A 14,983-nucleotide genomic window follows, 5' to 3' on the forward strand; every position below is an offset into this window, starting at 1 on the left:
CAAACAGGCTGAGATTTTCCAGCATCTCCTGTTTTTGTTTCCGGTTTCAAACGGCTGCCTCTTGCCTACGTCATGTGGCGCGGAGCCGGTGGCCCCGCCCCTTCCCGAGCTCGTGGCCTGATGAGCAGCGCCCGCCTTCGCCTGCTGTTCATTGGCGTTTGTCTCCGATGACTTCAGCGGTTGGGGCTACAGCTCCGAAGGGCGGTTCCTGATTGAACAGAGGAGCTGTCAATCAGTGCGGTTGCCGCAGCAACTGGGGCAGCGAGCGAGAAGTGAATGGACGTCAGCTGGACCGCTATCAGGCGGTGAGTGAGCGCGCGCTTCAAGAGGAGATACACAGGCCGAAATCCCGGTTCAAATTAACTGCATCACAGGTGAGGGAGCCCAGTGCCCGGCAGTGATACCGGTGTGATGGTGTCGGTGCCCAGTGCCAGGCGGTGATGCCCGGTTTCGATGCCGGGAGTTGGTGACGGTGCCCCGGTGGCGGATGCCGGGTGGTGATAGTCGGCGCCCGTTGTGATTGTGCCGGGCGGTGATACCCGGTTCCCGGTGCTGGTACCCGGTGCCGGGCCGTGATTACCCGGTGCCCGGTGCTGGTACCTGGTGCCGATGCCGGGCAGTGATACCCGGTGTCGGTTTGATCTTGAGTAGGAACATTAGCAGCAGATGTGACTGATGATCCGTTTGATTTGTTTATGGGTAAATTGATGGTGTCATTCTCTGCTCAATTCTGGAATGTCTTTGACTGCTCCTCGTCTACTGTTCAGGAGGTTGTTTCTGGCGCAAAGAGGCATTTTGGAGGGAGTGGTTGTACAAACGTTAAATCTTCAATTTAATGCGAGCGGAAGATAAAATACTGCAGGTGCTGGAAATCTGAAATAAAAACAGAAGATGCTGTAAATACTGACATCTCTGGAGAGGCACCAAGTTAATCTCATCAGAACTGGGGAAAGTTAGAAATGTAATACGTCTTAAATAAGGGGTTCGCTTTTTCTCCTACATTTGCTTTCAGTCAGCAGCACAACCCTTTTGTTTCTGTTACTTGTTCCATTATCATTCCCTTTGGTCTGTCAGACTAAACTCTTCCCTCATTCAATCTTTCCTATCTTTTACCCTATCACATATCTTCCTTTTGTCCTTGACCCACTCACCTCTTGCCCAAAAGTTATTACATCTCTAATTTTTCCCAGTTCTTTGTGATGAAATGTCATTGACCTGAAATAATAACTGTTTCTCTCTCCATAGATGCTGCCTGTCCTGCTGAGTATTTGCAGCACTTTTTATTTTTATTTTAGCTTGTGACAGTTGTGTCTTGTTTGTTTTTTTTATTTATTCCATCCTTAAAGCCACAAAGCCAATGCCCAGAATGTGGGGTTTTATTGCTTATTAAAATATTTATAACTATAGCATAGTCTGTTTCTATAAGCTCCTTTCATCCTTATGTATTTTTTAAAAATAAAAAAAATCTAAGGAAAGATATCAGAATAATTCAAAACTAAAGTAGAAAATTTTGGTAATATTCAACAGGTCAATCAGCAAAGCAAAGCAAAACAGTTAGAGTTCAAGTCAGTGACCTTTCATTAGTGCTGGAGTTGATTTAAAGATTTGAGTTTATGACAATGTACAGAAGAAGACAAAGAAAAAGAAATGAGAAGGAACAGAGGAGAAGATCTGGATACGTTGGATTGCAGGAGATACTAAATGATAAAAATAGGTAATGTGGCAAAAGGAAAGTGAAGTAAATAGTGGAACAAGAAGCAAAGATAGTTAAGGAAAAATCTTGAAGACAGCACGGAAGTTAAAGAGAGTGCATTAAATAGTAAAGGCTGTGTCAGTAATCCTAGTACTAGATAGGTCAGGCAAAAGCAGCGCAGAGAATAAGGGAAGTCCAGATTAAACTGCATTTATTTCAAGAGGCCTGACGGGCAAGGCAGATTAACTCAGGGCGTGGATGGGTACATGGGACTGGGATATTACTGAAACATGGCTAAGGAAGGGACAGGACTGGCAGCTCAATGTTCCAGGGTACAGATGCTATAGAAAAGATAGAACAAGAGGTAAGAGAGGAGGGGGAGTTGCGTTTTTGATTAGGGAAAACATGGCAGTATTAAGAGGGGATATTTCTGAGGGTTTGCCCAATGAGTTTTTATGTGTAGAACTGAGAAAATAAGAAGGGAGAAATCACTTTGATAGGATTGTAATATTGGCCCCCAAATAGTGGGAAATTGAGGAATAAATATGTAAGGAGATTACTGATAATGCCAAGAAAAATAGGATGGTAATAGTAGGGGACTTTAACTTTCCAAACATTGACTGGAACAGCCATAGTATTAGGGGCTTGAACGGAGAAAGATTTGTTGAGTGTATTCAGGAGGAACTTCTCATTCAGTATGTGGATGGCCTGTATAGAGAGGGGGCAAAACTTGACTTCCTCTTGGGAAATAAGGAAGGATAGATGACAGAAGTGTTAGTGAGAGATCAGTTTGGGACCAGTGACTATAATTCCATACTCTGGCCCAAAAGTTAGACAGGAACTTTCAGAAGTTGATTGGGGGAGTCTTTTGGCAGCCAAAGGGATGGCTGGTAAATGGGAGGCTTTCAAAAGTGTGTTAAATAGGGCTCAGGGTAAGCATATTCCTTTTAGAGGGAAGGGCAAGGCTGGTAGAAGTAGGGAACCCTGGATGACTCAGGATATTGAGGCCCTGGTCAGGAAGAAGAACGAGGCATATGACATGCATAGGCAGCTGGGATCAAGTGGATCTGTTGAAGAGTACAGAAGGCGTCAAAGTAGAGTTAAGAGAGAAATCAGGAGGGCAAAAAGGGGATACAAGATTGCTTTGGCAGATAAGGCAAAGGGGAATCCAAAGAACTTCTACAAATACATAAAGTGTAAAAGACTAACCAGGGAGAGAGTAGAGCCTCTTAAAGAAGAACAAGGTCATCTGTTGGCAGCCAAAGGGATGGCTGGTAAATGGGAGGCTTTCAAAAGTGTGTTAACCAGGGCTCAGGGTAAGCACATTCCTTTTAGAGGGAAGGGCAAGGCTGGTAGAAGTAGGGAACCCTGGATGACTCAGGATACTGAGGCCTTGGGATTCACAAGATTCACAAGAGTTAGGTGAGATCCTAAATTAATATTTCTCATCAGTAATTACTGTTGAGAAAGGCGTCGAGTGTACATATTTCAGAGAAAGAGACCCTGGAAGTCTTAAAGTGCGTGGAGGTAGATAAATCCCTGGGACCTGATGAAGTGTATCCCAGGATGTTGTGGGAGACTAGGAAGGAAATTGTGGGTCCCCTAGCAGATATGTTTAAATCATCGACAGCCACAGGTGAAGTGCCTGGAGATTGGAGGCTGGTAAATGTGCCTATGTTTAAGGGCTGCAGGAAAAAGCTTGGGAACTACAGGCCGGTGAGCCTATCATCTGTAGTGGGTAATTTGTAAGAAGATATTCTGGGAGACAGGATCTGTAGGCATTTAGAGAGGCAAGGACTGATTAGGGACAGTTAGCATAGCTTTGTGAGTGGTAAATCATATCTAATGAATTTGGTTGAGTTTTTTGAAGGGCTAACCAAGAAGGTAGATGAGAGTAGTGCAGTCGATATTGTCTACATGGATGTTAGCAAGATCTTTGACAAAATACCGCATGGTAGGTTATTGCATAAGGTTAAATCCACTGTTATTTGTCATATTAATGATTTAGATGAGAATTTAGGAGGCATGGTTAGTAAGTTTGCAGATGACACCAAGATTGGTGGCATAGTGGACAGTGAAGAAAGTTATCTAGGATTGCAACGGGATCTTGACAATTGGGCCAGTAGGCTAATGAATGGCAAATGGAGTTTAATTTAGATAAATGTCCAGTGATGCATTTTGGTAGATCGAACCAGGGCAGGACTTACTCAGTTAATGGTAGGGTGTTGGGGAGAGTTAGAGAACAAAGAGATCCAGGGGTATAGGTTCATAGCTCCCTGAAAGTGGAGTCAATAGTGGACAGGGTGGTGAAGAAGACATTTGACATGCTTGGTTTCATTGGTCAGAACATAAAAACTAGAAGCAGGAATAGGCCATCTGGCCCCTCGAGCCTGCTCCGTCATTCAATAAGATCATGATTGTTCTTTTCATGGACTCAGCTCCACTTACCCGCCCACTCACCATAACCCTTAATTTCTTTACTGTTCAAAAATTTGTCATTGAAAACGGAAGCTTGTTGAAATTGTACAGGACATTGGTAAGGCCACACTTTGAATACTATGTACAGTTCTGGGGGTCACCCTGTTATTAAAAGGATTTCATTAAACTAGAAAGAATGCAAAAAAGATTTTCTAGGATGCTACCAGGACTTGATGGCTTGAATTAAAGGGAGAAGCTAAATAGACTGGGATTCTTTTTGGAGCTTAGGAAGCTTAGGGGTAATCTTAAATAGATCTATACAATAATGAGGGGCATAGACAAGATAGATAGTCAACATCTTTTCCAAAGATAGAAGAGTCTAAAATTAGAGGGCATAGGTTTAAGGTAAAGGGGACAGACACAAAAGGGTCCAGAAAGGCAATTTTTTTCACACAGAGGGTGGTGATTGTCTGGAATGAACTGCCAGAGGTAGTAGTAGAAGCGAGTACAATTTTGTCTTTTAAAAAGCATTTAGATAATTAAATAGGTAAGATGGGTATAGAGGGATATGGGACAAACGTGGGCAATTGGGATCAGCTTAGTGGTTTTAAAAAATAGGTGGCATGAACAAGTTGGGCGGAAAGGCCTGTTCCCATGCTGTAAACCTCTATGATTCTAAGAGGTGTTAATCAGGGATTTCAGGGATTTGTTAGAACTGTATCTTCTATTGACATTGTTCAATTTTATCATCACCCACAACATGAGTGAGATTTTAGGAAGCAGAAATACCAAAGATAAGGGTAAGTGGAGGCCAAAAAGTAGTAAATGTGTTGAGGATGTATGGGTAATGTTGACATTCTAGCTGGATCCTTGACAAATGCTTTCATAATGACTGAGAAACTTATGGAAAGAAATGAAGATTTAACATTAATTTTCCAAAGACCACAATTAAGTAGTATATGTTTCTAAACTTGCCTCCATTTGTGAAACGTGTTTTTGCATGAGCTAAATGTTCCCAATTGAGGGAACTAACTGTAAATTTTAATACTAAGTCTTCAGTGCTCTTCCAATTCAAAATCATCACTGTTAGCTGAATTATTGTCAAACCTTGATAGCCGGTGTTCTTCTGCAGTTAATTAATTCTGTAAAGTCACATTTACTACATTTCTGGTGAGTTGCATCATTGTTCAATCACCATTGCTCCTTGGATGTCATTTGATCAACAATAAGCTTGCCATGAATAGGGCAAAAACATTGATGGTGTAAATGAGATTTCAACATCCATGTAATGATAAGGGTAGATTTTTTGCTGCTAGTTAAATATTACTTGGGTGAATCTATCCGCATAACCCAATTATTTGGATCAAAGTGCCACAAAAGGTTGGTTCCTCACTTTGGCTCCCCAGAGATTAACTCACATTGGTACGTTCATTTATTTTGCAATTTCTTCCCCAATTTATTTTGAACTGTTTTCCCACTCTGTTACTGGGAAGGATAAAATTGCCCTGAAAATTACTTTCATCAGCTATAGGTAGTAGACTTTGCTCAAAATCATTCGAAACCTTTATTATAATAGTGATAGCCTTCTGAAAATAAGCTTGGGGTGTTGTTTGTGGTATGTTTTGCTTTGTACTCATGGTAAACCTGCTTTATTTTGGAAAATCACAGATAATCCTAGGGGAAACATCAAGAGATTCCTCGATATAGAAATGATTGGTTTAAAAACAACTCATTACTCGGCACAATATGTTCAATGTCTGTGTTGTGCTCGGCTGCTTTTGATCTAAGTTTAGTATTAACTTGAAACACTTTTACTTCTATATTTTACTTGTCTAAGATAAGTAAATAAGTGATCATTTATATTCTTAAGTAATACCAAATGGGATGTACAAATTCTGATCCTATTTAGGTTCTAATGGAAAATTGCACTTTAAACAATTTTTATCTGCTGGTGAATAGAGTAGGAAGCTCAAAATGTGAATACATTAAATTGAATTTTGTCAAATAAATATTGTAATTCAGTAACAATATTGTCAGAAATTCCAAAGATGATATTTTGATGTTAAGGGCAAGAAAATATGGTGGATGAAACAGTTTCTTTTCTCAGTGGGCAGATGATTTGAACGCTGAATTTGCAGATTGAGTTTTATGCCTTTCAAAACATATTGCCCTCTCTGGGGCCTGACTTCTACCTGTCTCTCCAGACCCACTGCTTATTTTTCTTCCATCAGTATTCATGGCTTATTCAAGCAGAGCACTGCTGGCAACAAGGAGTTTTGACGGTATGAGAGCAGAAAATCTCATTGATGCTGCAAGGGGCCTTTTTAAAGGGCACTAGTGTCCTGCAAATAGCTTCAAGATTTCGACTGAGGATCTTGACTGAGATCAAGCAGGAGGGGCAACTATAAATTCATGTTTTATGGGGCACCTAAAGACTTCTACTGTTGCTTCATGGGGCCCAACACTTCTTTCTACATAGCAGACTTGGAAAGCCGGGTTGTATTATGTGTGGACGGGGACTCTCCTGAGGACTCATAGCCTATGTTCATTGTGGTTTTCAAATGGGAAGGGCAGCCAGTGGGGGCTTCATGAGAGTGTGGGAAGGGAAATCCTTGTCATAACATTGAGGCTGCAATGGTCTCTACCACAAAAGTTTTTCCTAATTTACTGTCATTGCCCATGAACTACTTGAGCGGGATTATTTTGAAGAATTCCCCTTTTTTTACAACAAGATTGTTTGTTGTCAGTTACAGCCTTGCAATCAATACCAAAAGTTGTTATGTACAGCATAAGGGAACTGAGAATGGGTTTAAATTATAGTAAAATTTATTTGGGGTATACTTTAAATCTGCACTTTGTCCTGCAGAATTTTGCACTATGCATTGATGCTTCATTAATAAATACAGCTCTCAAATGTTGTCTAAAAACATTCAGTTAAATCACTTTAACTCTTCAGGGAAGCTGCCTGATCTTTTTTTTCCCCTCTTTCAATGTTGCAGTTTAGTGGAAATGGAAACTTTACCTGATGCACAAAGATTGGCTGCAGAACTTGAAAACACGCTTATTAAATACTACTGCAGTGGAGAAGATGAATGGAGAGTTGGAAAGAAAACAGTAAGTATCTCATAAACTGGCCCTTAACATTTTTATAGTAGGCACAGTGTTCCAAATATTTTACTGTCTTTTTCACTTTTCTTATGAGGTCCTTGCTGATGCTAATTCTTACCAATATTTTTCATGCTTTTTGATTACAAGGATAGGATTTGTACGTGTGTGTGTGTGTGGATGAGGGGAGAAACTGTATGGTGCAATTTTAAAATATTTTTTCCTTTTTTTTGTCCCCCATGTGAGGGACTGGCTGATGACAACCTGAGATACCTTCTCCCTTTACAGTCATGCCTCTACTACTTGCACTGTCTTATAATGGCCAGTAATTGACTTGATGGCAAATCTCATGGCTCCAATCAGATCAGTTCTTCCTTTCTTGTGATTTGTTTTCTAACCAATTTGCTAATATGTCAAATCCAGAAAAATTAGCGAACACTTCGTTCCTGGAGTGGCCATTGCACCTTGGTGGACTATAGTCATTGAAAAATCACTCTACCAGGAGTGAGCATAAACATTATTTTGTAATTGAGCATCAGTTAACCACTCTACATCCTGATTATTCTTTCCTCAAGAATCCAATTCATTTTTGAGATCATTGCCTCATGTTTTGGTTTGGTTTGCAATGGAAATTATTCATCTATATTGTTTAGCATTTGGGACATCTGTAAGATCCAATATTAAACTTCTTGGTTTAAGAGTAAAGCTTTTGAGTCTCTAGCCTTCTCTCATACCTGAGTTCCCATAAAAATCATCTTGGTAAATCTGAGTTACACTTTTCTAAAGGTTGTTATAGTCGTTTTATAATGAGAAGCCCCGAACTGTGCACACATTTCAGATGTGTCCTTAACAAGCAAATTGTATAGTAATTTCTGATCATTCTTTTGTATTCAGTCCCTCTCTATATAACTCAAGTAACTTTATTTGCTTTTTCACCTGTCCATCGATTTTTAAGCACCAGCACACCTGGATCCCTCCTTTTGTCCAGTGCATTGATTGATAACTTTAGCACTTATGGTATGTTCCAATATTTGCTTCTGAAATAAATTGCCATACATGTTTCTGCTTCCTACCACCAAGGATGACAATGAAGGTAGCTCATGTAATCATTTGCGAATTGTATCTCTCCATATTCAAGGACCAGGAATATACATGTTACATGTGTTAGCAGTTGTCAGAAAGTTGTGGGTTCAATTGCTACTCTAGGGCTTAAGCATGACAATCGAGGCTGACAGCCCAGTGCAGTACCGAGAAGTGCTGCATTGTTATAGGTGTCACCTTTCAGCTGGGATGTTAAAACAAAGCCCCATCTTCCCTCCCTGGTGAATGAGAAAGACTCCATGGTACTACGTTAAAGAAGAGCAGATGAGTTGTCCCTATGTCGTAGTCGATATTTATCCCTTGAGCAACATCTCAAAAGATGGTGTCTGGCGTTATTGCTGTTCATGGGCAATTGCTGTACACATTAGCTGCTGTGTTTCTTACAACAGTGACTATACTTCAAAAATACTTTATTGGATGTTTTAAAGCACTGTAGGATGTCCTACGGTTGTGAAAGCACTATGTAAATGCAAGTCTTTCCTTTTACATATTAATATCTATCTGTTTTCTTAATTACAAAGTCTTGTTTGTTCCTGGCTTCTTTAACTGTTGCTATTCCTCCCAATTTGATACCATCAACAAACTTTATCTCGATACAGATAGTGTATTTATTTAAGTGCAGGTTAAAATCTAACAGGTTTATTTGGTATCATGAGCTTTCAGAGTGCTGGTCCTTCATCAGGTGAGTGATCTGAGGAGCAGCACTCTGAAAGCTCGTGATACCAAATAAACCTTTGGACTTTAACCTGATGTTGTGAGACTTCTTACCGTGCCCACCCCAGTCCAATGCCGGCATCTCCACATTATGGTAAATTAGAGAGAGAAGTGACCTTCCTTGGCCTGTCTCTATTGTTTGTTTAATTTTAGGTGACAGTTTAGCAATTCTGGAGCATTTTGAAAGCTGCTCCATTTGTAACAAATAAATTATTTAACAAAATGTATTTTTACTATTTTATTTCTCTGTATGACATTTCATTATGTGACTTTGTAGAAAGACGTAACTGTTTGGAGAAAACCTTCAGAAGAGTTTGGGGGATTTCTGTAAGTATTTATAAAATAACCCAACCGTTGACAGCAATAATGTGAGAAATATAAAAGATAGTGGGCAGAATTTTCTCAAAAAATTTCTAAGTTCATATCAGCGAAAAAACAGAGGTGTTCCAAGCAGGTCTGTTGGGTGCGCTCCACATTGCAGTCTTTCGACACAGAGTGCAATAAAAGAGCCTCCATGCGAATCATATCATCATGAATGCACCAGGCATGTGACTTGCGCCAAAATGGCTGTAGCTGAGCACTGTTAACAAGGGGGAGCTGCACTTAAACACAATGATGCATTCATAGTCAGTAATGCCAGGAAGATGGCACCTCATAGAGCAGCTCCACGGTCCACTGAAGGAGAGTTGGGACGGCTGCATGGAGGAGACAAGGGCCGTTTTCTTCCCCCGAGATGGTTGGCAGCCCAACGGTTGGACTGGCAGTGCAGCCTGGGAAGCGGTGACAGAGGAGGCAGTTCGTGCCCATGCACTGACATGTGGGACTGGTGGCTAGTGCAGAAAGAAAATGAACGACTCAGTTCAGGTAGCAAGGATGAGTGGCCATCCTTCCTGCCATCAGTCCTGTCTGTTGAACCTGGAGTGTCCATGTTGATCCACTCTCTGATACCGTGTGGCCTTCCAGCACCCAAACCCCTAGGTCCAACCTCTCTGGCACAGGCTCTCCCCCCCGCCCCCCCCCCCCTCCCTCCCCCCCACCGCCAACATCCTGTTTGAAGGAGTCTCACAGCCTTCAGTCATAGGAGGTGGTACTGGCATTGTGTAACATCTTGACCAATGCGATAAGGGTGGAGATCCTGGGGTAGGAAGTGGTGGCCAAGTCTCAGAGAACCATGACTGATGGCTGTGGGAGCATGTTGGAGACACAGTGGCCCTTTGCTACAGGCTTTGAGAGCGTGGCCTAGTCACAGAGGGCACTTGCTGAGTGGCTCCACAGCTTGGGCCAGCCTCAGAGGTCTATTGATGAGGGCATCCAGAGCATGACACAGTCTTAGAGGGCTATTGCTCAGGAGATCCAGAGCTTAGTCCAAACGCACAGGGCCATAGCTGAGGGCTTACACACCATGGTGCAAATACATTTGGGTTTCCAAGACGGGCAGAGCTGGGTGATGCAGAGGCCTCTAGAACTCATTCCTTGTGATAGAACGTAGAACGTTACAGCGCAGAACAGGCCCTTTGGCCCACGATGTTGCGCCGACCAATTAAGAAAAAGCAATGACCCTCTAACCTAAACCAATCCCTTTCTATCCATAAACCTATCCATGGACCTCTTAAACGCCCCCAAACTAGGTGCATCTACAACTGCAGCAGGCAGGGCATTCCATTCCCCCACCACCCTCTGGGTAAAGAACCTACCTCTGACATCCGTCCTACAACTACCACCCCTTAATTTAAAGCTATGTCCCCTCATGCTAGCTTTCTCCATCCGAGGAAAAAGGCTATCACTGTCCACCCTATCTAAACCTCTAATCATCTTGTATGTTTCAATAAGGTCTCCTCTTAGCCGCCTTCTTTCCAACGAAAACAACCCCAAATCCCTCAGTCTCTCCTCATAGAACCTTCCCTCCATGCCAGGCAACACCCTGATAAACCTCCTCTGCACCCTCTCCAATGCCTCCGCATCCTTCCTATAATGTGGGGACCAGAACTGTACACAATACTCCAAGTGCGGCCGCACCAGAGTTTTGTACAGTTGCAACGTGACGTTGCGGCTCCTAAGTTCCATCCCCCTACCAATAAACGCCAAGACACCGTATGCCTTCCTAACAACCTTATCGACTTGATTTCCAACTTTCAGGGATCTATGCACATATACACCTAGATCCCTCTGTTCGTCAACACTATTCAGAGTCCTACCGTTAGCCCTGTACTCTACACATCTGTTATTCCTGCCAAAGTGAATTACCTCACACTTTTCCGCATTAAACTCCATCCGCCACCTCTCGGCCCAGCTCTGCAACTTGTCCAAGTCTCTCTGTAAACTATGATACCCCTCTTCACTATCTACCACTCCTCCGACTTTGGTGTCATCAGCAAATTTACTAATCCATCCTTCTATACCCTCATCCAGATCATTTATAAAAATTATAAACAGCAGTGGCCCCAAAACAGATCCCTGAGGCACACCACTTGTAACCGAACTCCATGACGAATACTTTCCATCAACCACCACCCTCTGTCTTCTATCAGCTAGCCAATTCCTGATCCAATTAACTAAGTCACCCTCAATCCCATACATCTGCATTTTCTGCAGAAGCCTTCCATGGTGAACCTTATCAAACGCCTTACTAAAGTCCATATATACCACGTCAACTGCCTTACCCCCATCCACCTCTTTGAGTTTTTTGAAAAAGTGACCAATAAGGTTAGTAAGGCACGACCTACCCTTCACAAAACCGTGCTGACTATCCCCAATCAAATCATTACTCTCTAAATAACTATAAATCCTATCCCTAATAATTTTTTCTAATACTTTGCCCACAACAGAAGTAAGACTCACCGGTCTATAATTCCCGGGGAAGTCTCTATGCCCCTTCTTAAACAATGGGACAACATTCGCTATCCTCCAGTCTTCTGGCACTATACCTGTGACCAACGACGACCTGAAGATCAGAGCCAGAGGCTCTGCAGTCGCCTCTCTTGCCTCTCAGAGAATCTTAGGGTAAACCCCGTCCGGCCCAGGGGACTTATCTATTTTCAAACCCTCAAGAATATCTAGCGCATCCTCCTTATTTACTGCAATACTATCCAGTTTACAACCCTGTAACCCAATGTTCTCCACAACTACATTTACGAATGGTGTTTTCGGATGTGCACATGGAGTACCACAGCTGTCAGGGATCTGACACAAGGAATGTCCCAGGGGCCAACAAACACCCCGAGGGAGGAGGAAGTGCTGCATCCCATGTTGGGGCCTTCCATCCAGGAGACCCCAGCTTCACCCCCCCCCCTTCCTGACACAGGTCCACCTCATGGGCTGATCACGATGGCAAGGTTACATCTGTGAGAAATAAATCTCGCTGGGGCCCTCCAGATCCCAGCCCCCTAAGGGATGCCTGCCAAGGACATCACAGGCCCCAGAGTGAGGAGGAAGAATGACAGCTGCCTGCCTCTGAATTGACACCAAGACTTAACAGTGGGCCACGCAGTGTTAAGAAGTTGTAGGGTCATCAAGAGGGCACGGATGAAGTCATGCACGAGTTAGGTCTTGGTAATTGTCAATCTATGAACTCGCTAATAAATGTTATTGCGCCCCTTTGCTGTGACTAATCTGTCTGTGATCCATTTCCCACGGTGAAAACCATTCCTGACTATATGCATAGAGGCTCAGAGTGTCATGCTGTGTGAGAGAGGCTCTTCAGCCCACTGAATCAGCGATTCCCAGTTCCCATCACTTGTGTCAGATCCCTGACACTCGTGGTACTCCATGTGCACATCTGTAAACACCACATGGGTCACAAGGTCACCGGGGGACTCAGCAGTCTTGGCTCCTCTGCTCCAGTTTCGCCAGCACCCCCAAGGAGTCCCAGCAGTAGGTGCCATGTAAGGCCACAGTGACAGCCAGTGTGCAATTGGAGAACAGGTAGGAGTCAGACATTGTTGCACCACAGTGTGCTGCATAGCGAGTTGTCATCACCCTCCTGCCTGGACTGGTAACTCACTTACATAGCCAACCCAGGCCCATTACCATGATGTGATGTCAGTGGGATCCATGATGTGGGTATGCCGGTGTTGGACTGGCGTAAACACAGTAAAAAGTCTGACAACACCAGGTTTTAGTCCAACCTATTTATTTGATAATATACTCGCAAGCTTTCGGGTTAGCCCCTTCGTCAGGTCACCTGATGAAGGGGCTAACCCGAAAGCTTGCGAGTATATTATCAAATAAATAGGTTGGACTAAAACCTGGTGTTGTCAGACTTTTTAATGGGATCCATGGCAGAGAGTGTGGACAATGATGGGAAACCAGGGTGGCGGTTATGGAGGTTGGAGCTACGGGACACTGCATTTCCTAGTTGAGAAGCTTGCAATGATGAGGACCTTCCTTGCTGTCCTGCCCTGCTGGACCCTTGCAGCCACCTGTCCTTCATCCTCCATATCCTCCTGGGTCGTTTCCTCCTGGGTCGTTTCCTCCTCAGGGGTGTCTGCCTAATCCTCCTCCTCCAGGATGTCTCCCTGCTGCTGTGCCAGATTGTGGAGTGCACAGCAGGCTACAATAATACGGGAGGTCCTCAGGGAGCTGTACTGGAGGGCTGTACAGAGGGGTCCAGAGCCGCATTTTCAGGAGCCCGATGCAGCGCTTGAGGATGGACCGGGTGGCAGTGTGGGCCTCACTTTAGCGAGCCAGGTATCCGCATTGCTGTAAGGTCTCCACACTGGTGACATCAACCAAGACTACAGTAGATAGCGCTCGTCCCCCACGAGCCATCTCAGCAGTCCACTGCAGTCCTCAAAAACTATTGAATATAAAAGTAGGGAGGTCTTGCTGCAGCTGTATAGGGCATTGGTGAGGCCGCAGCTGGAGTACTGTGTGCAGTTTTGGGCGCCGCACCTGCGCAAGGATATTTTGGCCTTGGAGGGAGTGCAGAGGAGGTTTACTAGGCTGATACCGGAGTTGAGGGGGTTGAGCTATGAGGAGAGGCTGAATAAACTAGGCTTGTACTCGTTAGAGTTTAGAAGAATGAGGGGAGATCTCATTGAGACGTATAAGATGATGAATGGGATGGATAGGATAGAGGTGGAAAGACTCTTCCCGCTCAAAAAAGACAGTAGGACTAGGGGGCACAGCCTCAAGATAAAGGGGGGGCAGTTCAGAACGGAGTTGAGGAGGAACTTCTTCACTCAAAGGGTGGTGAATCTCTGGAATTCTCTGCCCGTTGAAGTGGTGGAGGCTGCCTCGCTAAATATTTTTAAGAAGCGGGTTGATGGGTTTTTGATAAGAGAGGGGATTAAGGGTTATGGGGAGAGGGCGGGAAAGTGGAACTGAGCCACGACAGATCAGCCATGATCTTATTGAATGGCGGGGCAGGCTCGAAGGGCCAGATGGCCTACTCCTGCTCCTATTTCTTATGTTCTTATGTTCTTATGTTCTTATGTCCGAGTCCTGCAGGATGAAGCTATTGTGCCTGCTGCCTGTGTAGCATTAACACACATGCATGATATTCAGAAGATGGTCTCACAGTATCTGAACATTGAGTGAGTGGAGCCCCATTTGATTAATTAAGGATACCCCTTGATTGTGCAGTGCCAGCAGGGTGACATGCGTCTTGTTCCCTGCACATAGGGGCATCTCAGCAATGTCAGCAAAGCCTGCAACCCAGCATCCGTTTGGGCCTGGTCCATGTAATAATTGATTGGGTATTCAGGGCGTCTGTCACATCATGGATGCACTTGTGCACAGAGGACTATGAGATGCCACAGAGGTCTCTGCTGGAGGCCTGGAAGGATCTGGTGACATAAAAGTTGAGGGCTGCTATGACCTTCACTGCCAAAGGAAGTGGGTATCCTCCTGTCCCATGAGGTGCCAGATACATGAGCAGTTTCTGATGTGCAGGGTAAGATGCCCAACAGCTCATCCTCCCCAAGCCCCTTAAGTGATCAATTATTGCCCATT

The 14,983-nt window shown here is 43.9% G+C and overlaps 1 protein-coding gene across 2 annotated transcripts in view; it reads left to right on the forward strand.

Annotated features, from left to right (window-relative positions):
- Nucleotides 1–245: 245 nt before the first annotated feature.
- The window catches only part of stard4 (StAR related lipid transfer domain containing 4), a 35,193-nt gene continuing 20,455 nt past the window's right edge, over nt 246–14,983 (forward strand). The window contains exons 1-3 of one of the 2 annotated variants that reach the window (XM_080189026.1): nt 246–305; nt 7,111–7,225; nt 9,309–9,358. In XM_080189026.1, coding sequence (XP_080045152.1) covers nt 277–305; nt 7,111–7,225; nt 9,309–9,358 — 194 coding nt within the window. In that variant the 5' untranslated portion in view covers nt 246–276. Of the gene's footprint in view, nt 375–7,110; nt 7,226–9,308; nt 9,359–14,983 lie in introns of both variants that reach the window. The other variant, XM_080189028.1, reaches the window with a different exon arrangement.

The sequence above is a fragment of the Carcharhinus amblyrhynchos genome, chromosome 5, assembly GCF_965287045.1.
Source record: "Carcharhinus amblyrhynchos chromosome 5, sCarAmb.v2.hapA, whole genome shotgun sequence".
NCBI lineage: Eukaryota > Metazoa > Chordata > Chondrichthyes > Carcharhiniformes > Carcharhinidae > Carcharhinus > Carcharhinus amblyrhynchos.